The 27,408-nt window shown below is 43.7% G+C and overlaps 1 protein-coding gene across 1 annotated transcript in view; it reads right to left on the bottom strand.

The window, feature by feature from the left end:
* Window positions 1-23,449, bottom strand: part of LOC127331056 (disease resistance protein RPM1) — a 29,886-nt gene extending 6,437 nt beyond the window's left edge. Inside the window, exon 1 of the mRNA XM_051357139.1 lies at window positions 22,970-23,449. Within this exon, the coding sequence (XP_051213099.1) occupies window positions 22,970-23,449 (480 nt within the window). The remainder of the gene's footprint in view (window positions 1-22,969) is intronic.
* Between the last annotated feature and the right edge of the window lie 3,959 nt (window positions 23,450-27,408).

Below are 27,408 nucleotides of genomic sequence, written 5' to 3' on the forward strand. Positions count from 1 at the left end.
AGGGATAAAACATTGATGCTATGTCTGAGGATGTAGTTATTGATTACATTACGCACCATACTTAATGCAATTGTCTGTTGTTTGCAACTTAATACTGGAAGGGGTTCGGATGATAACCTGAAGGTGGACCTTTTAGGCATAGATGCATGCTGGATAGCGGTCTATGTACTTTGTCGTAATGCCCAATTAAATCTCACAATACTCATCATATCATGTATGTGCATTGTCATGCCCTCTCTATTTGTCAATTGCCCAACTGTAATTTGTTCACCCAACATGCTGTTTATCTTATGGGAGAGACACCTCTAGTGAACTGTGGACCCCGATCCATTCTTTTACATCAATACAATCTACTGCAATATTTGTTCTACTGTTCTCTGCAAACAATCATCATCCACACTATACATCTAATCCTTTGTTACAGCAAGCCGGTGAGATTGACAAGCTCACTGTTTCATTGGGGCAAAGTACTTTGGTTGTGTTGTGCAGGTTCCACGTTGGGGCCGGAATCCCTGGTGTTGCGCCGCACTACATCTCGCCACCATCAACCTTCAACGTGCTTCTTGGCTCCTACTGGTTCGATAAACCTTGGTTTCTTACTGAGGGAAAACTTGCCGCTATACGCATCACACCTTCCTCTTGGGGTTCCCAATGGTCGCGTGCTGTACGCGTATCAAGACTGTTTTCTGGCGCCATTGCCGGGGAGATCAAGACACGCTGCAAGGGGAGTCTCCACAATCCAATCTCTTTACTTTGTTTTGTCTTGATTTATTTTATTTACTACTTTGTTTGCTGCACTAAATCAAAATACAAAAAAATTAGTTGCTAGCTTTACTTTATTTACTGTCTTGTTTGCATTCTCCATATTAAAAACACAAAAAAATTAGTTACTTGCATTTACTTTATCTAGTTTGCTTAATTTACTGTTGCTAAAATGGGTACTCCTGAAAATACTAAGTTGTGTGACTTCACAACCACAAATAATAATGATTTCTTATGCACACCTATTGCTCCACCTGCTACTACAGCAGAATTCTTTGAAATTAAACCTGCTTTACTGAATCTTGTTATGCGAGGGCAATTTTCTGGTGTTAGTTCTGATGATGCTGCTGCCCATCTCAATAATTTTGTTGAACTATGTGAAATGCAAAAGTATAAGGATGTAGATGGTGATATTATAAAATTAAAATTGTTCCCTTTCTCATTAAGAGGAAGAGCTAAAGATTGGTTGCTATCTCTGCCTAAGAATAGTATTGATTCATGGACTAAATGCAAGGATGCTTTTATTGGTAGATATTATCCCCCTGCTAAAATTATATCTTTAAGGAGTAGCATAATGAATTTTAAACAATTGGATAATGAGCATGTTGCACAAGCATGGGAAAGAATGAAATCTTTGGTTAAAAATTGCCCAACCCATGGACTGACTACTTGGATGATCATCCAAACCTTTTATGCAGGACTGAATTTTTCTTCGCGGAACCTATTGGATTCAGCTGCTGGAGGTACCTTTATGTCCATCACTCTTGGTGAAGCAACAAAGCTCCTTGATAATATGATGATTAATTACTCTGAATGGCACACGGAAAGAGCTCCACAAGGTAAGAAGGTAAATTCTGTCGTAGAAACCTCTTCCTTGAGTGATAAGATTGATGCTATTATGTCTATGCTTGTGAATGATAGGACTAATATTGATCCTAATAATGTTTCGTTAGCTTCATTGGTTGCTCAAGAAGATCATGTTGATGTAAACTACATTAAAAATAATAATTTTAACAACAATGCTTACCGGAACAATTCTAGTAACAACTATAGGCCATATCCTTATAATAATGGCAACGGCTATGGTAATTCTTATGGGAATTCTTACAACAATAATAGGAACACACCCCCTGGACTTGAAGCTATGCTTAAAGAATTTATTAGTACACAAACTGCTTTTAACAAATCTGTTGAAGAAAAGCTTGGGAAAATTGATATACTTGCTTCTAAAGTCGATAGTCTTGCTGCTGATGTTGATCTTTTGAAATCGAAAATTATGCCTAATGAAAATCATAATAATAAAATTGTTACTACAGCAAATGCCATCCAAGTTAGAATTAATGAGAATATAACATTTGTAACACCCCAAATTTCAAAACAAAGAGAAAATAAATTTCCTTTTTCCAAAAATGAGAACCAACAAAAACTTTTCCTATATAGGGTGCTATGTTTAGTGCTCCTACCTATTACTTGTGTTTTTGCCATGATGAGTGTTATTATGCTTATGTGATAAACCCTAAAACCCTAAAGTGATCAAGTGAAGATCACAAACCAAATAAAATTAAAAGAGAAAGAAATCAAATAAGAAAAACCCTAAACCCTAACCTCCTCAAAAATCCTTTGGATCTATTTTGAGAAACCAAAATAGAAGAAAAATACATATGTGGGCCTATAGCCCTAATATGGAGGTTTTTAACTCTACTTTTCTTACTTGGCTAAAATGGTGGTGAACCCTTGCAAAACTTACAAACCCTAAACCTCATCCCTCTTGTCATCAATCTGTGAAAAATAAAATAAAAAGAAAAGATCTTATTTAAGAAAAAGGCATATGGAAGCCTATGGATACTTGTTGAAAATGATGAGCTTTGCCTTGTCTACCTTGAGTAGATGAATTGAAATACCTCAACACACTCAACAAAGCACTTACCAACCAATTCAAGTGTGAAACAAAATAAAATCAAACATATGCATAGAGGCATATGTGCCTATGGCTATTTTTGTAAAACTTTACCCTAGGCCTTCCTACTTTATTTAGAGGACTGGAAAACCTTCATAAACCTTATCTAGTACTTCTCAAACCCAATCCAAAGTAAAACAAAAGATTTTGAAAAGAAAGTAATAATGCCATAGAGGCATATGAGAGCAAAATATCTAATTTGTGAAATTGAGGATATTGACCCTAAGACTTGTAGTGAATGGTTGGATCACTCCTATATACCATTTCAACACTCAATTGGGTCAAGCCTAGTCAAATTAAAATTCAAATGCCACATATGCATAGAGGCATATGTGACACATAGCCATAATACCCAATTCTTGCCCTATGACTCTAAACCTTGACCAAATGATGTGAAACCATCTCTAAACCTAATCTAACCCTAAATTGACCCTCAACCTTGCCCAAGTGAAGCAAGGGGAGCACATTACAAGAATAAGAAAAATTGACATGTCACCTCTCATGTGTTATGGCCAATTTTACAAATCTTTGAGCTAGACCTTTTGGAATGGTTTCAATGGTTGGGAAATGTTCCTAAACTAGTAAGAATCACTTTGGAGTCAAGAAAAATCAAATCAAAAAGAGAGAAAACAAATAGTGAGAAAATCTCATTTTCACTCACATACACACTTAGCCAAATTATCAAATCTTGACCTAGCCACTTCCATTGCCTCAAAATGGGTTGAACCTTTCACCTAACTCAATCTAACACCAAATAAACCTCACTCTTGTCAAAATGAAGCAAAGAGAAATAAAAGAATAAAAGTTAGAAAATCACAAAACCCTCACATATGGCTTATGCCATTTTTATAAATTTTGACCCTAGACCATTTTGATCTTCACCATTAGTTGAATAATGTTACCAAACACTTATTACAACTTTTGGAATCAAAGAAACACAATTCAAATCAAATCCCAACTCAAAATTGGCTCACATACAATAATGGTCAAATCTGCCATTTATATTCTGGTCACTACTTTGAGCCTCTCTATTTCAAGTTTTTCAAACTAAACTTTCCCAATTCTTTGCATGTCATCCAAGAGCACATCAAGGTGAACAACTTTGGTAAAGACCACCATGCCAAATTCATCTTGGATCAAAAACTATGCTCATGCAAAGTTAAGACTTTTTAATATGAACAACAATCTCACTTTGTCAAATTTTGCCATTCTTTGATTTTTAAAATTCCACCAACACACATGGTTGTCTCTGGTCATTTACAACTTATACAAATGCACCAAATTCAAAATTGGAAACCCTTGGAGCTCAACCAAATTTGAGCCAAATTTGCAATTTTTCAAATAGAACTAAATGCAAACACTATTCCAAATAGTGCTCTACCCAACCCTACACCCCCATTTCACTCTAACCTGTTCCCTGGTCCCCTCTCACCCTCACACCAGTACAGGAACCCTAGGAAGGGCAAGCTAGCAAGCAAGGACATGGCCATGCCGGCCATGTCACCACCATGCCGTGCCATCTCCTCTCCCTTTCCTCTCCAGCCATGGCCCTGGTGTCCAGAAGCTCCACCTCACCTCCCTACCTCCGCCTAGGCACGCCATCATCAAAGAGAACGCCGACCCCCACCGGAATTCGCGCGCCCAATTCTTCCCAGGATGCCGCTCGCGTCGCACCGTGCACGCCACGGACACCCTCAGGCCACGCGCCGCGCCACCACCTCGCTCACGTCCCGGACCCCCTGGCCACACGTTGAGCTTCGCCGTTGCCGCGCCAACCCGCCAGACACGCGCCCGTGTCCTCGCAAGCGCCGTCGCCGTCGACCACCTCGCCGTTCACCCGCAACCATGTCGCCAGACATTGACGTCGCCCGCGCTCACCTGGCTGTCCCCCACCTCGCCAGCAAGCGCGCTAGCTTCGCCTTGCCGCCGCCTCTGCAGCCCTGCCCTCGACAACCCCTCTCCATCGCCGGAATCGCCGCGACCTGGTCGAGTTCCCCGCAGACCCTCGGCCACCTCGAGCTCCTATAAAAGGAGAGCCCCTCCTCCTCAGTTGAGCACACCAGTCGCCTCTCCTCCCTCCTCTGAGCCTCCTCGCACCTTCTCCGCTCCACATTGCTTGCCACCGCCGCCCAATTTCAACCTCGCTGCCCGTGCACCGCCACAGAAGCCGCCAGAGCTAGACGCCACCCCTGGACCTGCGGTTTGTTCGAGGAGCTCCGCCGTCGACTGCAACGCCACCCTGCATCAACGCCGCCGCTCGCCGGAGTCCCTGCTCGCCGTCGACCCCCTAGCCTCGCCGCGTCTGTAAGCCTTTCTCGTCAGGGAAGACGACGATCGTGCGCCGCAATGATCGCGTTTTGATCCAACGGGCCACATCATCTCGTACCGTTTCGGGCTTTAAACCCCACTGACCACTGGGTCCCACCGTCAGACGGCCCGCTAAGCGCTGCAGCGTAGCTGGGCCGGTCCGTTTAGCTTTTCCCGCGTGGCCTGCTAATTCAAAATTGATTTAATTCAAATCTATTAAAATGCAAACTGGTGTCCAATTCAAACTCAAATGGTTTCAAATCTACTACACCAAATTCAACAAATTTTATATTGATGGAAAGCTTGCAAAAAGATCTATCTAACTCCACTGGTCCCACTTTGAAATCTTGTGTAGAATTAATGTGACAAAAAGAACAAGTCAGAGACTTTTGCACATTCAAATAATTATTAAAAATCAACCAAAATAGATATTAAGTTAATTCCAACTCCAATAGCTCACATTTTACTTACACTAATTGTTTATGAAAGAAAATGGTGTGGTCACTTTGCAGGAACATGCCATAGTTTAAGTAATAGACAATATGGCTAGTTGGTTTAAATGATACTGTCCAAAACTATTATGCAAACTATATGAAGTGCTTCACTTAATTTAAATATTGTCCCAAATACTTTCATATGAAGTGTTGACCCCTGGTCAAATACTATCAAATGAAATGCTTGGTGAATTTAAATCATAATAGGCATTATTAAATGGTATGATGTATTCTACCTCATTTAAATCAATTCCTCAAATGATGATGGTAAATGGTTGACTTAGGTCAACATGATTTCATGTATAATTGTTTGAGGAAATTAAATCTTAAGAAGATTCAATAAGAGGAAACTATTTCTCAAAAACTATATGGAAACTATCATTTACATATATGAGGTAGAGACTCTGGTCACATAGGTCTCATATGAATTGTTGATGATATTAAATCACCTCAATAGTAGTTTTTTTTTAACTTAGTTACAACTATGTGTTAAATCATATGAGAGGTTTTCCTCTCATTTAAATCTTGTTCTCAAGTAATTCAACATGAGGTAGTGACCATGGTCTATATAATCTCATATTGAGTTATTTGGTGACATTAAATCACTACCATGTTAGTATTAAATTGATGAGGTATGGAACCTCATTTAAATCATTTTCTCAGATGATAAGTATGAAGAGGTTGACTTTGGTCAACCTAGGTCATATATTATTCATAAGAGAAATTAAAATATTAATAAGATAATGAGAGGAAATTATTTCTCTAAGTAATTAAAAGTAACACCTAAGTTAGTATGAGAGGAAATTATTTTTCTTAAATAAGAAAAACACATTCACCAACTTAACAGTAAGGGTGATGCTAGTTTAAGTTGTGTGAATCATGTGTGTGCTTAGTTTAGTAAATAAGTTTGGTATGATGATTGTGTACCCCGTATTCGTATTTTAGACGCTAGTACCGGAGACTATCAGGAGGAGGAGGTCTTCTACAAAGAGGAAGGAGAAGAGAACTTTGACCACCACCTCAACCAAGGCAAGCTAGACTATTGCAAGTTATAATGTTGCAAGCTAACCTCAAAGCAAGATAATACTCTTGCAAAGTGCAAAGCTCACCAGGAGCAAGGCATCACCCCATTTACTTTATGCTTATGATCCTATTTCCCAGTTTTACTTTACAAGCTTTATTTACTTTTGTTTTATCAAAGTACTTTTGGATTTATGATTCACTTGATTAGTATTGGATTAGTACAAGAGTATCAAGGTTAGCCTAGAAGCAAAGCAAAGTACTTAGCACCCTTCATACTTAGATGCTAGTGCTAAATTAAAAGTGACTACCTTAGTTGGGAACGTGTGAAATGAAATGACTTTGAAAACCTTGGAATGATGAGTCATTCTGTTTGAAAGATTTTGAAGGTGAATATGACGGGTGAATGACTTGGTGAATTTTACCAAAACTGATGGTTGGGTTCGGATGCGATACCATTCCAATTTTACAAGTACCCCCACAATACCTGAATCTGGGTAAGGCTTAGCTGGAAATTTATGTGTCTTAGTATGCGTTCCCTCTAAAACAAGCTTCATCGGGGTTATGCCGGAGGCTGCCTCTACAACAAAAGGAATGATGTGAAATGACGTGAAATGAGGTGAATGTCCGGCCCAAGCCCTGTGCAGTTCCCAGGCTGACTGTCTGTCTTCACTGCGAGGCCAATCTCATGGGGAGAGGTTCCTATACTAGGGTATGTAAAGGAAAGGTTAGGATTGGTAGTTCGCGTACTGCGTACGATAAATCAGGGCCAGTTACCCCTGACGAACTATTGCAATTGTTGTGGCACAAGTGTACAACCTCTGCAGAGTTAAACCTATTCGAATAGCCGCGTCCGCAGTTATGGACAGTTGGGAAGGCCATACTGTTCCGTCATCAGAACTTTTCTAAAACTATGACTGGTGAATGGTGACTTGTGAATTTGTACTTGAAAGGTGACATTGACTTTGAATCACAATGTAGTTGTGGGAATGACACTAATGTTCCCACTTGAGTTAGTTAGCACATGAAGAGTTGTTTACTAAAATGTTTGTGAACTAAAATTGGCTTTATGCAAAATAAACTAGAGCTTAGCACCCCTTACTAGAATTGTTAGCACTTACATTAGTATTAGTTTGCGAGTACTTTAAAGTACTCACGGCTGTGTCCCTGGCTATTCAAATGGCCAGACTATGAAGAGGAGCAGAGCTATCAAGATGACGACTAGCAGGACGCCTACGACAACTAGGGAATCTTCTGACATCAGACGTTGGCCTGTGGACTCAAGAGTCCCTTCTACTTACGCTTCCGCTATGAAACTATGAACTTGGTGTCCGTTGATCAATAGATCAACTATTTGTGTAATATTGGATCATGTGATCTCTATTTGTAATACGACTATGGTATGTAATGAATGATGACTTATGATATTCAACTGTTATGTCTCGCAACAACAATATTCCTGGGATTGCGATGTATGGCATAACAGGCATCTGGACTTAAAAATCCGGGTGTTGACTAGTTGGTATCAGAGCCATTTTTTGACCTTAGGAGACCCTAGTTAGAATGGACGTGTGCAAAACTTAGTTTCAAAACCAAAGAAGTGAATATTTGCGAAAAACTTATTCTCACTCTTATCCTTGAGATCTTTTTCAAAAAGAGGAATTCATTGCCCTACTTTTCCTTGCCATTCCTACATAAAATTTTGCACACTGGAATACTTCTCTAATTTACTCCTCCTCTTTGTTCATAGATGGAGTACCAATGAGAGTTCTATTAGCTTGGTCCCGGAGGCGACCTAAGGTTCGAAAAGGATTTGAAGCAACTAGTGGAATATCTAGGACACCCGTATCCCGAGTTCTTCGGAATACCCCTCAACAACCACTCCGGAGAAACACCTCGGAGGGAAGTTTCTACTGATCTACGAAGAAAGCTTGGAGCCCCGGTATGGGAAACCATCTGGATTTTTGTAACGGGAAACACTTGGAAGGAAGGACTAGTCAGAGCTATGCAAGAAGCAATTTCCCGTCTGTGTGGACAAAATGAGAACAAGATCAAGAACACTCGCTTCATCTACTACCCACGACATGACTCCATGGGACGATCAATGACCATGCCCCCACACACGGAGATGAACCCCTATGTAGCACACCAGATTTCAGGCTGTACAAAACCCGCAGGGATTTGGACAATGCCCTCGCCTCTCGCCAAGCACATCACCCGTGAAGACGAAGAATCCACCCGGAAGAGTAGTATCACCCCAGCACTTAAGTAGGTGTGAGTTGTATCAGGATCCCCTTGTATCTTAGAGCGAATGAATGGTTCTTCAAACCAACAGTGTGTTAGATTTGTAATGTGTGATGTTTGGTATGAATGAAAAAGTGTTGTTGGTTTTTACCCCCTCAACACTACTCAATTTTCAAGTTTTGAACTTGTGAACTTTAATTCAAACAAACCATAGAAATTTCCCTCTTATCTTATCATCTACCTCAATGTTCAGATGGCCCCTCCTACCCGCAACAACTCCCGTGCCCAGGCCAACCAGATGCACATTTAGCACGCCAAGATGACTGACATCATCAACATCCTTGCAATGGAGCGCAAGGCACTTCGCCATCAGCACGCCAAGAAGGACTACCTCATTGCTCGCCTCCGCGTGAGGATAGCATCACTGGAGCAGCTCATCCCAATACCCAACCATGCCCCCAGAGACAAGTCCACTGTGACTTGCTATGAATGTGGTGTTACTGGTCATTACTCTAACAAGTGCCTGATGAAAGCCGCCAACAATGCCCCAAGGACTGGAAGCAATGCTGTACCCATTGCCCAAAAGGACAAGTCAACGGTAACCTGCTATGAATGTCGAACTGAGGGTCATTACTCCAATGAATGCCCCAAGAAGCTTGCCAAGACTGCCCCCAATACTGCTGCACCTGCTCAGCAACAGCGTCGCTTCGCAGGTAGAAGGAACCAGAACAACAACAACGGCCGTCTCTACCACATGAATGCCAATGAAGCTCAAGAAGCACCTCAGAACGTGCCAAGTATGTTCCCTGCTAAATCATATCACCCAATCTCTCTTAGGAACCTAACTTTTCTTAAAATCTCGGGACGAGATTTGTTTAAGGGGGAAGGGTTTGTAACACCCCAAATTTCAAAACAAAGAGAAAATAAATTTCCTTTTTTCCAAAAATGAGAACCAACAAAAACTTTTCCTATATAGGGTGCTATGCTTAGTGCTCCTACCTATTACTTGTGTTTTTGCCATGATGAGTGTTATTATGCTTATGTGATAAACCCTAAAACCCTAAAGTGATCAAGTGAAGATCACAAACCAAATAAAATTAAAAGAGAAAGAAATCAAATAAGAAAAACACTAAACCCTAACCTCCTCAAAAATCCTTTGGATCTATTTTGAGAAACCAAAATAGAAGAAAAATACATATGTGGGCCTATAGCCCTAATATGGAGGTTTTTAACTCTACTTTTCTTACTTGGCTAAAATGGTGGTGAACCCTTGCAAAACTTACAAAACCCTAAACCTCATCCCTCTTGTCATCAATCTGTGAAAAATAAAATAAAAAGAAAAGATCTTATTTAAGAAAAAGGCATATGCAAGCCTATGGATACTTGTTGAAAATGATGAGCTTTGCCTTGTCTACCTTGAGTAGATGAATTGAAATACCTCAACACACTCAACAAAGCACTTACCAACCAATTCAAGTGTGAAACAAAATAAAATCAAACATATGCATAGAGGCATATGTGCCTATGGCTATTTTTGTAAAACTTTACCCTAGGCCTTCCTACTTTATTTAGAGGATTGGAAAACCTTCATAAACCTTATCTAGTACTTTTCAAACACAATCCAAAGTAAAACAAAAGATTTTGAAAAGAAAGTAATAATGCCATAGAGGCATATGAGAGCAAAATATCTAATTTGTGAAATTGAGGATCTTGACCCTAAGACTTGTAGTGAATGGTTGGATCACTCCTATATACCATTTCAACACTCAATTGGGTCAAGCCTAGTCAAATTAAACTTCAAATGCCACATATGCATAGAGGCATATGTGACACATAGCCATAATACCCAATTCTTGCCCTATGACTCTAAACCTTGACCAAATGATGTGAAACCATCTCTAAACCTAATCTAACCCTAAATTGACCCTCAACCTTGCCCAAGTGAAGCAAGGGGAGCACATTTCAAGAATAAAAAAAATTGACATGTCACCTCTCATGTGTTATGGCCAATTTTACAAATCTTTGAGCTAGACCTTTTGGAATGGTTTCAATGGTTGGGAAATGTTCCTAAACTAGTAAGAATCACTTTGAAGTCAAGAAAAATCAAATAAAAAAGAGAGAAAACAAATAGTGAGAAAATCTCATTTTCACTCACATACACACTTAGCCAAATTATCAAATCTTGACCTAGCCACTTCCATTGCCTCAAAATGGGTTGAACCTTTCACCTAACTCAATCTATCACCAAATAAACCTCACTCTTGTCAAAATGAAGCAAAGAGAAATAAAAGAATAAAAGTTAGAAAATCACAAAACCCTCACATATGGCTTATGCCATTTTTATAAATTTTGACCCTAGACCATTTTGATCTTCACCATTAGTTGAATAATGTTACCAAACACTTATTACAACTTTTGGAATCAAAGAAACACAATTCAAATCAAATCCCAACTCAAAATTGGCTCACATACAATAATGGTCAAATCTGCCATTTATATTCTGGTCACTACTTTGAGCCTCTCTATTTCAAGTTTTTCAAACTAAACTTTCCCAATTCTTTGCATGTCATCCAAGAGCACATCAAGGTGAACAACTTTGGTAAAGACCACCATGCCAAATTCATCTTGGATCAAAAACTATGCTCATGCAAAGTTAAGACTTTTTAATATGAACAACAATCTCACTTTGTCAAATTTTGCTATTCTTTGATTTTTAAAATTCCACCAACACACATGGTTGTCTCTTGTCATTTACAACTTATACAAATGCACCAAATACAAAATTGGAAACCCTTGGAGCTCAACCAAATTTGAGCCAAATTTGCAATTTTTCAAATAGAACTAAATGCAAATACTATTCCAAATAGTGCTCTACCCAACCCTACACCCCCATTTCACTCTAACCTGTTCCCTGGTCCCCTCTCACCCACACACCAGTACAGGAACCCTAGGAAGGGCAAGCTAGCAAGCAAGGACATGGCCATGCCGGCCATGTCACCACCATGCCGTGCCATCTCCTCTCCCTTTCCTCTCCAGCCATGGCCCTGGTGTCCAGAAGCTCCACCTCACCTCCCTACCTCCGCCTAGGCACGCCATCGTCAAAGAGAACGCCGACCCCCGCCGGAATTCGCGCGCCCAATTCTTCCCAGGATGCCGCTCGCGTCGCATCGCGCACGCCACATACACCCTTAGGCCACGCGCCGCACCACCACCTCGCTCACGTCCCGGACCCCCTGGCCACACGTTGAGCTTCGCCGTCGCTGCGCCAACCCGCCAGACACGCGCCCGTGTCCTCGCAAGCACCGTCGCCATCGACCACCTCTCCGTTCACCCGCAACCATGTCGCCAGACATTGACGTCGCCCGCGCTCACCTGGCTGTCCCCCACCTCGCCAGCAAGCACGCTAGCTTCGCCTTGCCGCCGCCTCCTAGCCCTGCCCTCGACAACCCCTCTCCATCACCGGAATCGCCGCGACCTGGTCGAGTTCCCCGCAGACCCTCGGCCACCTCGAGCTCCTATAAAAGGAGAGGCCCTCCTCCTCAGTTGAGCACACCAGTCGCCTCCCCTCCCTCCTCTGATCCTCCTCGCACCTTCTACGCTCCACATTGCTCGCCACCGCCGCCCAATTTCAACCTCACTGCCCGTGCACCGCCACAGAAGCCGCCGGAGCTAGACGCCACCCCTGGAACTGCGGTTTGTTCGAGGAGCTCCGCCATCGACTGCAACGCCGCCGCTCGCCGGAGTCCCTACTCGCCGTCGACCCCCTAGCCTCGCCGCGTCTGTAAGCCTTTCTCGTCGGGGAAGACGACGATCGTGCGCCGCACGATCACGTTTTGATCCAACGGGCCACATCATCTCGTACCATTTCGGGCTTTAAACCCCACTGACCACTGGGTCCCACCGTCAGACGGCCCGCTAAGCGCTGCAGCGTAGCTGGGCTGGTCCGTTTAGCTTTTCCCGCGTGGCCTGCTAATTCAAAATTGATTTAATTCAAATCTGTTAAAATGCAAACTGGTGTCCAATTCAAACTCAAATGGTTTCAAATCTACTGCACCAAATTCAACAAATTTTATATTCATGGAAAGCTTGAAAAAAGATCTATCTAACCCCACTGGTCCCACTTTGAAATCTTGTGTAGAATTAATGTGACAAAAAGAACAAGTCAGAGACTTTTGCACATTCAAATAATTATTAAAAATCAACCACAATAGATATTAAGTTAATTCCAACTCCAATAGCTCACATTTTACTTACACTAATTGTTTATGAAAGAAAATGGTGTGGTCACTTTGCAGGAACATGCCATAGTTTAAGTAATAGACAATATGGCTAGTTGGTTTAAATGATATTGTCCAAAACTATTATGCAAACTATATGAAGTGCTTCACTTCATTTAAATCTTGTCCCAAATACTTTCATATGAAGTGTTGACCCCTGGTCAAATACTATCAAATGAAATGCTTGGTGAATTTAAATCATAATAGGCATTATTAAATGGTATGAGGTATTCTACCTCATTTAAATCAATTCCTCAAATGATGATGGTAAATGGTTGACTTAGGTCAACATGATTTCATGTATAATTGTTTGAGGAAATTAAATCTTAAGAAGATTCAATAAGAGGAAACTATTTCTCAAAAACTATATGGAAACTATCATTTACATATATGAGGTAGAGACTCTGGTCATATAGGTCTCATATGAATTGTTGATGATATTAAATCACCTCAATAGTAGTTTTTTTTAACTTAGTTACAACTATGTGTTAAATCATATGAGAGGTTTTCCTCTCATTTAAATCTTGTTCTCAAGTAATTCAACATGAGGTAGTGACCATGGTCTATATAATCTCATATTGAGTTATTTGGTGACATTAAATCACTACCATGTTAGTATTAAATTGCATGAGGTATGGAACCTCATTTAAATCATTTTCTCAGATGATAAGTATGAAGAGGTTGACTTTGGTCAACCTAGGTCATATATTATTCATAAGAGAAATTAAAATATTAATAAGATAATGAGAGGAAATTATTTCTCTAAGTAATTAGAAGTAACACCTAAGTTAGTATGAGAGGAAATTATTTTTCTTAAATAAGAAAAACACATTCACCAACTTAATAGTAAGGGTGATGCTAGTTTAAGTTGTGTGAATCATGTGTGTGCTTAGTTTAGTAAATAAGTTTGGTATGATAATTGTGTACCCCGTATTCGTATTTTAGACGCTAGTACCGGAGACTATCAGGAGGAGGAGGTCTTCTACAAAGAGGAAGGAGAAGAGAAATTTGACCACCACCTCAACCAAGGCAAGCTAGACTATTGCAAGTTATAATGTTGCAAGCTAACCTCAAAGCAAGATAATACTCTTGCAAAGTGCAAAGCTCACCAGGAGCAAGGCATTACCCCATTTACTTTATGCTTATGATCCTATTTCCCAGTTTTACTTTACAAGCTTTATTTACTTTTGTTTTATCAAAGTGCTTTTGGATTTATGATTCACTTGATTAGTATTGGATTAGTACAAGAGTATCAAGGTTAGCCTAGAAGCAAAGCAAAGTACTTAGCACCCTTCATACTTAGATGCTAGTGCTAAATTAAAAGTGACTACCTTAGTTGGGAACGTGTGAAATGAAATGACTTTGAAAACCTTGGAATGATGAGTCATTCTGTTTGAAAGATTTTGAAGGTGAATATGACGGGTGAATGACTTGGTGAATTTTACCAAAACTGATGGTTGGGTTCGGATGCGATACCATTCCAATTTTACAAGTACCCCCACAATACCTGAATCTGGGTAAGGCTTAGCTGGAAATTTATGTGTCTTAGTATGAGTTCCCTCTAAAACAAGCGTCATCGGGGTTATGCCGGAGGCTGCCTCTACAACAAAAGGAATGATGTGAAATGACGTGAAATGAGGTGAATGTCCGGCCCAAGCCCTGTGCAGTTCCCAGGCTAACTGTCTGTCTTCACTAGGAGGCCAAGCTCATGGGGAGAGGTGCCTATACTAGGGTATGTAAAGGAAAGGTTAGGATTGGTAGTTCGCGTACTGCGTACGATAAATCAGGGCCAGTTACCCCTGACGAACTATTGCAATTGTTGTGGCACAAGTGTACAACCTGTGCAGAGTTAAACCTATTCGAATAGCCGCGTCCGCGGTTATGGACAGTTGGGAAGGCCATACTGTTCCATCATCAGAACTTTTCTAAAACTATGACTAGTGAATGGTGACTTGTGAATTTGAACTTGAAAGGTGACATTGACTTTGAATCACAACGTAGTTGTGGGAATGACACTAATGTTCCCACTTGAGTTAGTTAGCACATGAAGAGTTGTTTACTAAAATGTTTGTGAACTAAAATTGGCTTTATGCAAAATAAACTAGAGCTTAGCACCCCTTACTAGAATTGTTAGCACTTACATTAGTATTAGTTTGTGAGTACTTTAAAGTACTCACGGCTGTGTCCCTGGCTATTCAAATGGCCAGACTATGAAGAGGAGCAGAGCTATCAAGATGACGACCAGCAGGACGCCTACGACAACTAGGGAATCTTCTGACGTCAGAAGTTGGCCTGTGGACTCAAGAGTCCCTTCTACTTACGCTTCCGCTATGAAACTATGAACTTGGTGTCCGTTGATCAATAGATCAACTATTTGTGTAATATTGGATCATGTGATCTCTATTTGTAATACGACTATGGTATGTAATGAATGATGACTTATGATATTCAACTGTTATGTCTCGCAACAACAATATTCCTGGGATTGCGATGTATGGCATAACAGGCATCTGGACTTAAAAATCCGGGTGTTGACAAGATTGATGGCCGAATTGCGTGCTAGGTGGGAAAGAGAAGAAAATGGAAAAGAAGATAAAATAGCCAAAGTTTGGACTATTACCACCACTAGCAATGCTAATGCTTCACATGTTGCCGCACCTCCTACTAATAATGGTAAAAGAATTGGTGTTAGCAATGTTTCCACTTCTAATGCAAAGCATGAAAAACTTCCTGAAACTGCTAAAACTGCTAAAACTGCCTGTGATAAAACTGCTGAAATTTTTTCCAACATTGGGGACAATGATCCCATTGCTTTAGATCATAATGGTTTGGATTTTGATGATTGCCATATCTCTGAAGTTATAAAGTTCTTACAAAAACTTGCTAAGAGTCCTAATGCTAGTGCTATAAATTTGGCTTTCACGAAACATATTACAAATGCTCTCATAAAAGCTAGAGAAGAGAAACTAGAACGCGAAACTTCTATTCCTAGGAAGCTAGAGGATGGTTGGGAGCCCATCATTAAGATGAAGGTCAATGACTTTTATTGTAATGCTTTATGTGATCTTGGTGCAAGTATTTCCGTTATGCCTAAGAAAATCTGTTGTCTATGTTGTCCCGGTATGGATGTCTAAGTTGAGAATAATCAATAGCGAGAAATCCAATGCGAGCTTTCTCCTTAGACCTTTGTACAGGCGGCATAGAGGTACCCCTTTGTGACACTTGGTTAAAACATATGCATTGCGATGATAATCCAGGTAATCCGAGCTAATTAGGACAAGGTGCGGGCACTATTAGTATACTATGCATGAGGCTTGCAACTTGTAAGATATAATTTACATAACACATATGCTTTATTACTACCGTTGACAAAATTGTTTCTTGTTTTCAAAATCAAAGCTCTAGCACAAATATAGCAATCAATGCTTCCCTCTGCGAAGGGCCTTTCTTTTTACTTTTATGTTGAGTCAGTTCACCTATTTCTCTCCACCTCAAGAAGCAAACACTTGTGTGAACTGTGCATTGATTCCTACATACTTGCATATTGCACTTGTTATATTACTTTACATTGACAACTATCCATGAGATATACATGTTACAAGTTGAAAGCAACCGCTGAAACTTAATCTTCCTTTGTGTTGCTTCAATGCCTTTACTTTGAATTATTGCTTTATGAGTTAACTCTTATGCAAGACTTATTGATGCTTGTCTTGAAGTACTATTCATGAAAAGTCTTTGCTATATGATTCATTTGTTTACTCATGTCATTTACATTGCTTGGATCGCTGCATTCATTACATATGCTTACAATAGTATGATCAAGGTTATGATGGCATGTCACTCCAGAAATTATCTTTGTTATCGTTTACCTGCTCGGGACGAGCAAAAACTAAGCTTGGGGATGCTGATACGTCTCCGATGTATCGATAATTTCTTATGTTCCATGCCACGTTATTGATGATATCTACATGTTTTATGCATACTTTATGTCATATTTATGCATTTTCTGGCACTAACCTAATAACGAGATGCCGAAGAGCCAGTTGCTGTTTTCTGCTGTTTTTGGTTTCAGAAATCCTAGTAAGGAAATATTCTCGGAATTGGACGAAATCAACGCCCAGGGGCCTATTTTCACACGAAGCTTCCAGAAGACCGAAGGGAAGACGAAGTGGGGCCACGGGGTGCCGCCACACTAGGGCGGTGCGGCCCAAGGGGGGCCCGCGTGGCCCTAGCGTGTGGGGCCCCCGTGACGCCTCCTGACCTGCCCTTCCACCTACATATAGTCTTTGTCGTGAAACCCCTAGTACCGAGAGCCACTATACGGAAAACCTTCCAGAGACGCCGCCGCCGCCAATCCCATCTCGGGGGATTCAGGAGATCGCCTCCGGCACCCTGCCGGAGAGGGGAATCATCTCCCGGAGGACTCTTCACCGCCATGGTCGCCTCCGGAGTGATGAGTGAGTAGTTCACCCCTGGACTATGGGTCCATAGCAGTAGCTAGATGGTCGTCTTCTCCTTATATGCTTCATTGTCGGGTCTTGTGAGCTGCCTAACATGATCAAGATCATCTATCTGTAATGCTATATGTTGTGTTTGTTGGGATCCGATGGATAGAGAATACTATGTTATGTTGATTATCAATCTATTACCTATGTGTTGTTTATGATCTTGCATGCTCTCCGTTATTAGTAGAGGCTCTGGCCAAGTTTTTACTCTTAACTCCAAGAGGGAGTATTTATGCTCGATAGTGGGTTCATGCCTCCATTAAATCTGGGACGATGTGAGAAAGTTCTAAGGTTGTGGATGTGCTGTTGCCACTAGGGATAAAACATTGATGCTATGTCCGAGGATGTAGTTATTGATTACATTACGCACCATACTTAATGCAATTGTCTGTTGTTTGCAACTTAATACTGGAAGGGGTTCGGATGATAACCTGAAGGTGGACCTTTTAGGCATAGATGCATGCTGGATAGCGGTCTATGTACTTTGTCGTAATGCCCAATTAAATCTCACAATACTCATCATATCATGTATGTGCATTGTCATGCCCTCTCTATTTGTCAATTGCCCAACTGTAATTTGTTCACCCAACATGCTGTTTATCTTATGGGAGAGACACCTCTAGTGAACTGTGGACCCCGGTCCATTCTTTTACATCAATACAATCTACTGCAATACTTGTTCTACTGTTCTCTGCAAATAATCATCATCCACACTATACATCTAATCCTTTATTACAGCAAGCCGGTGAGATTGACAACCTCACTGTTTCGTTGGGGCAAAGTACTTTGGTTGTGTTGTGCAGGTTCCACGTTGGCGCCGGAATCCCTGGTGTTGCGCCGCACTACATCTCGCCGCCATCAACCTTCAACGTGCTTCTTGGCTCCTACTGGTTCGATAAACCTTGGTTTCTTACTGAGGGAAAACTTGCCGCTGTACGCATCACACCTTCCTCTTGGGGTTCCCAACGGTCGCGTGCTGTACGCGTATCAGCGACACATGGTGAAACTCACATCCTTCAAAGAATCCGATGATTTGTTGCACGTAGAAGCGGTATGAGGCCATGTTGGCATCTTTCACATCCCAATCTCCAGAACACTGTTGCACTACAAGATCCAAATCACCATAGCAGATAATCCGGTGCACCCCCACTTCTTTTGCGACTTTAAGCCCGTGGACCAGTGCCTCATACTCAGCGACATTGTTTGATGCCTTGAAGTGTATCTACGACACGTATCTCAGGTTATCTCCTTTTGGTGAGGTGAGAACTACTCCCACACCGGGACCTTCTCCCAGCTTTGAACCGTCAAAGTGCATCCCCCAGTACTCAGTTTCCGACTTAAGCGGCTTATACTGCATTTCAGCCCAATCGACCAGGAAATCCGCCAAAGCTTGTGATTTTATGGCATCTCTTCTTTCGTAGGTGGGTACATAAGGTGATAGATGGATTGCCCATTTGGCGATCCTCCCACTGGCATCTTTATTGCCAATGATCTCCGAGATAGGGGCCTCACACACCACCTTCATCAGATGTTCTTCAAATTCGTGTTTGAGCTTAGTGGCGGCCATGAACACGCCATAAGTCATTTTCTGGTAGTGCGGGTAATTTTTCTTTGAGAGGGAGAGCACCTCACTCAAATAGTATACCGACCTCTGCACGGTTTTTCCTGCTTCTTCTTCTTCTTCTTCTTCTTCTTCTTCTTCTTCTCGTTCTACCACCACTATGACACTTGCTACTCGGTTTGTTGCTGCTATGTAAAGTAACATTGGTTCTTTCGGAAAGGGGGATGCTAACACCGGAGCCGTGGCTAACATTTTCTTCAGCTCTTTGAATGCCGCGTCTTCCTGTGAGGTCCAGATGAAAGTATCGGATTTTTTCATTAGCGAATACAAGGGCAAGGACTTTTCTCCCAACTAGCTTAGAAACCGGATCAAAGATGCCAAGCACCCGGTAAATTTTTGCACATCGTTCAGGCATTGGGATAACTGCATTCTTTCAATTACTCAGATTTTTACCGGATTAACTTCTATGCCGCGGCTTGACACCAAGAAACCAAGTAGTTTTCCGGCTGGTACACCGAAGGTACATTTTGCCGGGTTAAGTTTCATCCGAAATCTTAGCAAGTTGTCGAATGTTTCTCGCAGATCATCAATCAATGTATTTTTTACTTTGGTTTTTATCATGACATCATCGACATACACTTGCACATTTTTAAACCAAAAGGCATAGTGACATAGCAATAAGCCCCATGCGGGGTAATGAAAGAAGTCTTTATTTGATCTTTCTTTTTCAGGGGAATCTCGTGGAAACCAGAATAAGCATCGAGAAAAGACAACAATTCACATCCAGCAGTGGAATCGATCACTTGATCAATTCGAGGTAAGGGAAATGGATCTTTGGGACACGCCTTGTTCAGGAGGGTGTAGTCAATACACATCCACCAGGCCTTAGGAGCTTTCGGGTCTTCTTCCTTCTTCTTCTCGACTAGCACCGGATTAGCTAGCCATTCAATATGCAGCCCTTCCACGGTGTAACCGGACACCAGCAACTTGGTAACTTCTTCCCCAATAATCTTCCTTCGATCTTCAGCAAACCGGCGCAACGGTTGTTTCACCGGTTTAGCATCTTCCAGACGTTCAAAGAGTGCTCAGCCAACTCCCTCAGCACACCCACCAAGTCATCAGTAGACCAAGCGAAGATGTTCTGATTCTCACGGAGGAAGTTGACGAGCGCGCTTTCCTATGCTTCATCTAATCTGGCACCGATGCATACGGTGCGCTCCGGGTATGCCGGGTCCAGCACGATGCTCTTTGTCTAATTCGGCGGCTTAAACGTCGTTCCACCGAGCTGGTTACTTAGTGCTGCCATGTTTAGCTACGATGACTATGCGAGTGCCACAACAGTTTGGATCCTCTTCTTTTCTTCCGCTATGACTAGCGATTCGGCTAAGTTTGATCCGGCTGAAGCTGTGACCAGCAAGGCCTTGTAGTTTCCCACCACAGTTATCGGTCCATTGGGCGCCGGTATTTTCATCTTTTGGTAAGCCATATGACTTGAGGCCATGAACTTTGCCAATGCAGGTCTTCCCAGCAGTGCGTGGTAAGGGCTGTCCAGATCAACCACTTCCAACAGGATATTTTCCACCCGACAGTTATCCCGGCCGCCAAATAGGACATCAACCCGAACTTTGCCCATCGGAGAGCAGGAAAATCCCGGAACTATGCCGTGGAAAGTCGCGCGACTCGGCTCCAGCATGTTTTCTGTGATACCCAACGTGTGCATAGCATGCTGGTACATTATATTGATGCTGCTGCCGTTATCGATTAACACTTTGCTAAACCGGACACGCGCTAATGACCCATGCATTATGGGATCCACCACCAGAGCATATCCACCCAGATTTGGCATCACCTTTGGATGATCTTTGAGGGACCAAGTGATCTCTTGTTCTTACCACTGCATGCATCTCGGCATTGCCGGTATAACATCATTCACCTCCATAGAACGCCGATGCATACTTTGCCGGTCTCTTGGCTCGGTCACAAAAACTACACATCGCATGCCTGGATCATGATACACATTCCGGCCTTGCGGTTCTTGGGGCGCCACATTGTTGTTATTCATCTGAGCCACCTGGTGAACTCCTTCCGGTTGCTGCTGCCGGGTTTGCTGGTTTTGTATCGGTTGCGCATTTTCTCCCGTGAGCGGAGGTGGCGGAGGAAACACATCCGATCCTTCTTTCATCAATCTTTTGGTCCAGGAACAATCCCTGGTTGTGTGGTTTGCCGGTTTATTGGGGTTCGGCGTGTGCCAGCGGCACGGCTAATCCATAGCGGATTCCTTGGTGTACTTTGGTTGATCATGCCACGTCTTCTTTTCAGCCCATTGCTTTTTCGGGCCGCCCCACGGCTTACCTCCAATTTTTTGCCTCTGGCTTCCGTCGTCTTCTGAATTATCTTGTATCGTGGCAACTTGCTGTGCACCATACCTCCTATCCGGGAAGTCCTCCCTTCTTTTGTTGTCGTTGTTGTTTTGGTAATCCGGTCGAGGCAGATACTTTTGTACCGGACCAGCCGTGATTGCCGGTTGAAATGGATCTCCCAATGCGTAACTATCAGCCACTTTGATCATTTCTGCCGAAGTGGTTGGCACGTTACTTTGTAACCTCTGCCCCAGCGGAGAGCCCCTTCGACACCCGTTGCAGAACCAACTGATGGCTTGAGCTTCTATCACACCTTCACATGAGTTTCTTGTTGCACTCTACCGGGTTAGGTATTCCCGATCAGTTTCGCAATCGTGCTGCTGGCACATGGCTAGCTGCTGCGGGCAGTTTGGCCTTCTATAAGTGTTGGTGAAGTTGCTCACAAATGCCTCTTCGAAGTCCAACCAACCGTTTATGCTTCCTCTTGGCAAGTTGTTCAACGAGATGCGCGCATGTCCTACCAGCACTGACGGTATGAATCTTACTGCCCATCGCCGGTTTCCTCTTCCAGTTACGGAACCGCCGCCACCAGCGACATATACAGTGGTGATGTAATCCGCGAGCCAGTCTTCCGGCTTGGTGCTTCAATCATACGTTCTTGTATCTCGGGGCAATTGAAAGTTGCGCACCGGAGGTTCTTCTTTCATGATCCGGGGCCCAAAGCAAGGTGGACCCGGTGGCCCTTCGGCTTCAATCATCTCAGACAAATAAACTCTGTCCAACTTATGCCGCGCATCTTGTTCCGGTAGGAATCTATCCCCCACACGGTCTTCTAGAGGGTTCATGTGGTAATCTGTTCTATCCAGAACCAAATCGGCCTCTTCATGCCGGCTCGGAGCTGCACCTGCAGCCCTTTGGTATCTCGGTGGATGTGCCTCTTGAGCGGCATATCCCGCTCTTGCTGGGCGATAAGTTTACCCCGACTCACCAGTTCCGGCATAACCGTTTTCGGCATAGCCGTGGCCTGCCCCTTGGCTTCTTCTGCCGACATTGTTTTGCCCAGATTTCTATTTTTCAGCTAAAACCGGATCATACACTGTTATCTGTTGCACATTTACGTCTTTTTATCTTCTTATGTCGGGATGGGGGGACGATGCCTGCCCATGCGACTTTTCCGGAGCTGTTTTAGCCGAATGAACGACTTGTGATGCTCCGACATCTTTTTTTGCTGCGCGCAGCTTCTGCATTTTTTTCAGCCATATCTAGCAACTCTTTAACCCGAGCTTGTTGTTTTGATAGGGAATCACCCGTCAGAGAATCACATGCCTCTACAGCAGCTCTAGCAGCCCTAAGAGTCTTATCCGGACTACTGTATTTCGGTTTCTGTGCCGGCAAAAGTGATACTGACATTGATTTACCAGAATGAATCTCTCGGCGCAAGTCCTTATTTAAGTTATGGCCTCTAAGCCGGGTAGCAGCTACCCTAGCAGGATTAGCGCTAACAGAAACAAAGCCATGTGCTGCATTGTACTCACATAGGGTTATGTTGAGTTCCTGCTGAGCGCGGGCGATGTCGGCGGCTCCGTGAAGAAGTGCCTGACGCTGCGCCTCCAGTTCTGCTTGGTTCGCCACCGCATCGGCATCCGGCGCGATGGGCATCGACATCACGTCCATTGCAGCTTGGAACATCGTTGCGGACAGTGGTACGTTGGAGGTGCCAGCGATGTTCTCAGCCTGCTCGAGGGGGTGCTTGGCCTGCCGCTCGGACCTGGTGGGCGCAAAGTTCTCCCCAGCTGCTCCTTTTTCGTCCTCTGCTGCACCAGCCATTAGCACCTCGACGCTACTAGCGAGGCGACAAGCACACGACCCACGGGCCGCAGCGAACGCCGGTGGATCCGGCGCCACCAGCACCGTGGAAGGGTACCATTTCTCCAGCACAGTGCCGATGTAGACGCGAAGCATGCCGAAGTTGATGATGCGTCCATTCTTGGGGAAGCGGATGGCGTTCACGGAGCAGCCTGTGTTGTCGTTGACGAGTTCAGCGAGCCGAGGCGCTGCACGAGGCCAGCCACCACAAGCTCGCCATAGTCTGTGAGGAAGCCCGTCCGGATATGAACCCCAGCAAGCGCAGCTGCTAGCTCCATGATGGGCGCCAACTGTCGTCGTGGTGAATAGACAGATGCCATAGGATGGCTTAAGTTGGGGTCGAATGTGCGGAAGAGGAACCGAAGGAGGGTAAGATGAAGGTGGAAAACACATAGCTCGTATTAGATTTCTGGATCAACAAGAACATGGCAAGAACTTGACCGAAGCCCAGAGGTAGACGATGTATGGCTTACTAGCCAGAGCCCTCTATTCCGAACTGATCGATCCCCCGCACAGGGGTGCCCCTCCTCTCCTAATATAGTGGAGAGGAGGCTTACAAGGGAAGGAACCCTAGGGTATCTTTGCTTAGCTAAGCTACTTTATAAAGCTGCTTTGGCTCCAGGAGTGAACTAGAGCAGTTAACTAGTACCTGATCCGTCAGATGAACTAGCCCCAACTACCATTATCCCTGTACAATATAGAATTTTATGAAGAAATATAAAAAAAGTTGAAGCTGTTGAATAAAAATAAACAGTGGAGATTTTCCCTGACTCTACGATTCAAGCAAAATCTCGGGGGCTACTGACATAGGCATCCCAAATGGGCCTGCCGAAGATAGTACCCGGGGTTTACTGAAGGCCCACTACCCGAAGAATAAGAAGATTCGGGAGCCCAAGATATATTAAGAAAAGTTAGAGTTGTAATAGGAAGTGTTATTTGTAATCTGGCGGGATGAGTTAGAAACCGTCCCGGATTCTGTAACTTGTACAAAACGAAACCCTCGGCTTCGCCTCCTATATAAAGGGGGAGTCGAGGGACGAAGAGATCATCGAATCATTGTTACAAACCCTAGTTCTCATAATCGTCGAGTACTTTTTGGCTGAAACCTTCGAGATCTACTTGCCCTCTACTTCCAACTAAACCCTAGCCTACAATCCATAGGCATTGACAAGTTGATACCTTGTCAATTGGCGCCGTCTGTGGGAACTAGAGGCGTAAGGATCTGATCTCGATGGCACGTTCAAGATCTTCGGCATCGTCAACCGCAAGCAACGCAATGGATCGAGGTAAACAGATCGCTGCTGGTCCTGTCGATTTTGTTCCTCACCCACCCTCCCGTTTGGATGCATATGAGTATCTGGCGGAGCCCATGGAGATGACGTTCGGAAGGTTTCACTTTTGCGTCGAGAAGGAAGGATCGTATCGTGTCGAAATTCCGATTTCGTCGGGATCGTCGGCGGTCGATTCCGATTTTTCAAGCTATACATCGTCAACCGAGTTAGGAGAAGAAGAAACTTCGTCGACACGCTACGTCAGCACCAGAGCAAGAGAGAAACTCGCCAAGATCTTCAACGACATGTCGTTTGAGTCATCTGCGGACTCATATATAAGCGATGGCTCAAGCGATGTCGACAGTTACGACTTCATCGACAAATCTATCACAGTGGGCAAGGTCTTCATCAATCTCAACGATGATGTCACCAAACCCAACATTGATCTGAATACAAAATATCATCAGATTTATGCCATTGAGGATCAAGAGGAAACATCTGAGGCTTTCGACGATCTGGGAAATCCATACGTCGATCCCTCCAATCTGCGACAAGGCCTGGGCAACAAATACGTTGGGCCACAGCCGCGAGATAGAGTTCAACTTTCACAAGCAGCGTGGGATAGAGCCGCGAGAGCTATGAACGGTTCAGAACCAATGGCCACCACAGCCACACCAGAGGAATTGCAAGCATATCAATATAGGCTCGCACGAGCTGCAAGAGAATTGGAAAAACAGACAGCTGAGTTAAACAGAAGAAAGGAGGCAGCTTCTGCATCTAGCAGGAGAAGGGCAGATCTAAGCCGACAATCTAGAACTTCGGGTGATAGCCACAGGGAGGCGCGGAACAGAGCAAGATCAAGGTTGCAACATATACCCGAAGCAAAAAGAGAGCACTTGGTCCAAAACCTCGACATGTCCTTTATGTCGATAGATACAAGAGGAAATATCATCCCTAAGACACCAGAGGCTGGGTATATGGCGACACATGCTTTTATCCTTGCATCTAAACCACCTCCAGGTGATCCAAGGGAAACACTATACAATATGGCGGTAGCAGGAGTTGGAGCTATGGGGACAGCGTTTGTATCAACGCCTCCCGAAGGAGCGGCAAGGCAAAATAGTCCACGACCTGCAGCAGCAACAGCGGCAGCACCTGAAGGACCAAGTGGAGCAAGAGACACAGCAGCACAAGCAAGGGTCGACAGAGCGCGACAAAGCAGAAGGGATCATCGGCAACCTCCGGAGCTTAACGACGAAGATATGTGCGGCTTGCCATGCTTCATGAGGAGAGTCCGAAAAACTCGAGTCCCCTCAGGATTCAAGTTACCCGACAACTTCAAGAAGTTCAACGGCCTTCAAGATCCAGAGGATTGGCTAGTTGATTATCTCGAGACAGTGAAGCTCACAGGAGGAACTAGGGCAACAGCTATGCAAAGCATCCAGGTGCATTTGAGTGGAGCCGCACGATCTTGGATAAAGAAACTCACTCCAGGATCTATCGACAGCTGGGAAAGTTTCAAGAACGTGTTCGTCAAGAACTTCAGATCCACGTGCAAAAAACCTGCGTCGTTAGAGGAGTTGAGAGCATGTCGACAAAAGCCAGATGAGCCAATGAGAAAGTACATCCAAAGGTGGAATATCATCAAAAACTCGGCAGAAAATATATCTGACGAGAGAGCAATAGATGCGTTTGTCGCAGGAATCAGGCGTGGAGATTTTGTCGAGGACTTGGGAAGGACCAATCCAAAGACAGTATCCGCGTTAATGGAGATAGCAAACAGATGGGCAGATGGAGAAGACGCTGTCCACAACAAACGGCACAGGTCGCCAGAGGAGGACCGTGGTCGAAACTATCAACCGAGGCGACGATTTCCTCGGCAGTACCCGAACTATGACGCTCCAGGGCAAATTTCGGCAGGTTTTCGGGCAAACACAGGAGGAAACAACAGAGATGATTATCAGAGAAGTAGTGAACAGCGAGGTGATAACAGGGATGATTCTCGCAACAACAGGTAAAATAGCGGGCCTAGGTTCCCAAGGCCTTTCGTGTCCCCTGAAGAGATGATGAATGGGCCGTGTCAAATGCACTTTTTCCTCGACAGCAACGGTAAAAGACAGTCAGGACACCTGCAGAAAGACTGTCGAAATTTTCAAGCAATGCTAAGGTATGCAGAGCACGCTAATGCGCGGGCAACACAGAGAAATCCTCGAGAACCCAGGAGCGAGATTCACTTGCCGCCTCCTCCCGCGATTACAGACGACAATCGGCATCAGCTCAGAATAGCGGCAGCACCTCTACCACCACCTTATGTTGATCCTAACTCCAACGGAGCGGTGTCGATGATTCAGAAGGGAAGGCCGTCCAATAGAGCTCAGAAAGTAATCTCACGACAGGTGTTTATGGCAGAAAAAATGCCTCCACCAACAGTTGAGTATCTTAATTGGTCAGGACAAGATATTGGCTTCACCATAGCAGATCATCCGCAGCAAGTTCCTCGACCAGGGCAGTCAGCACTTATTCTGCCAGCAGTTATCGCGGGATTTGATGTCTCTCGAGTGTTCATAGACGGCGGCAGCAGCCTAAACCTTATGTATGCAGATACATTGAGGAAGATGAACATATCCTTAGCAAACTTGAAGCCAACAGACACAAGGTTCCACGACATCACACCAGAGAAACCAAGTTATCCATTGGGGAAAATCAATCTCGACGTTCAGTTTGGAACCCGAGAAAATTATAGAATCGAGAGGCTGGAATTTGAAGTCGTGGATTTTCCGTCGC

The sequence above is a fragment of the Lolium perenne genome, chromosome 1, assembly GCF_019359855.2.
Source record: "Lolium perenne isolate Kyuss_39 chromosome 1, Kyuss_2.0, whole genome shotgun sequence".
NCBI lineage: Eukaryota > Viridiplantae > Streptophyta > Magnoliopsida > Poales > Poaceae > Lolium > Lolium perenne.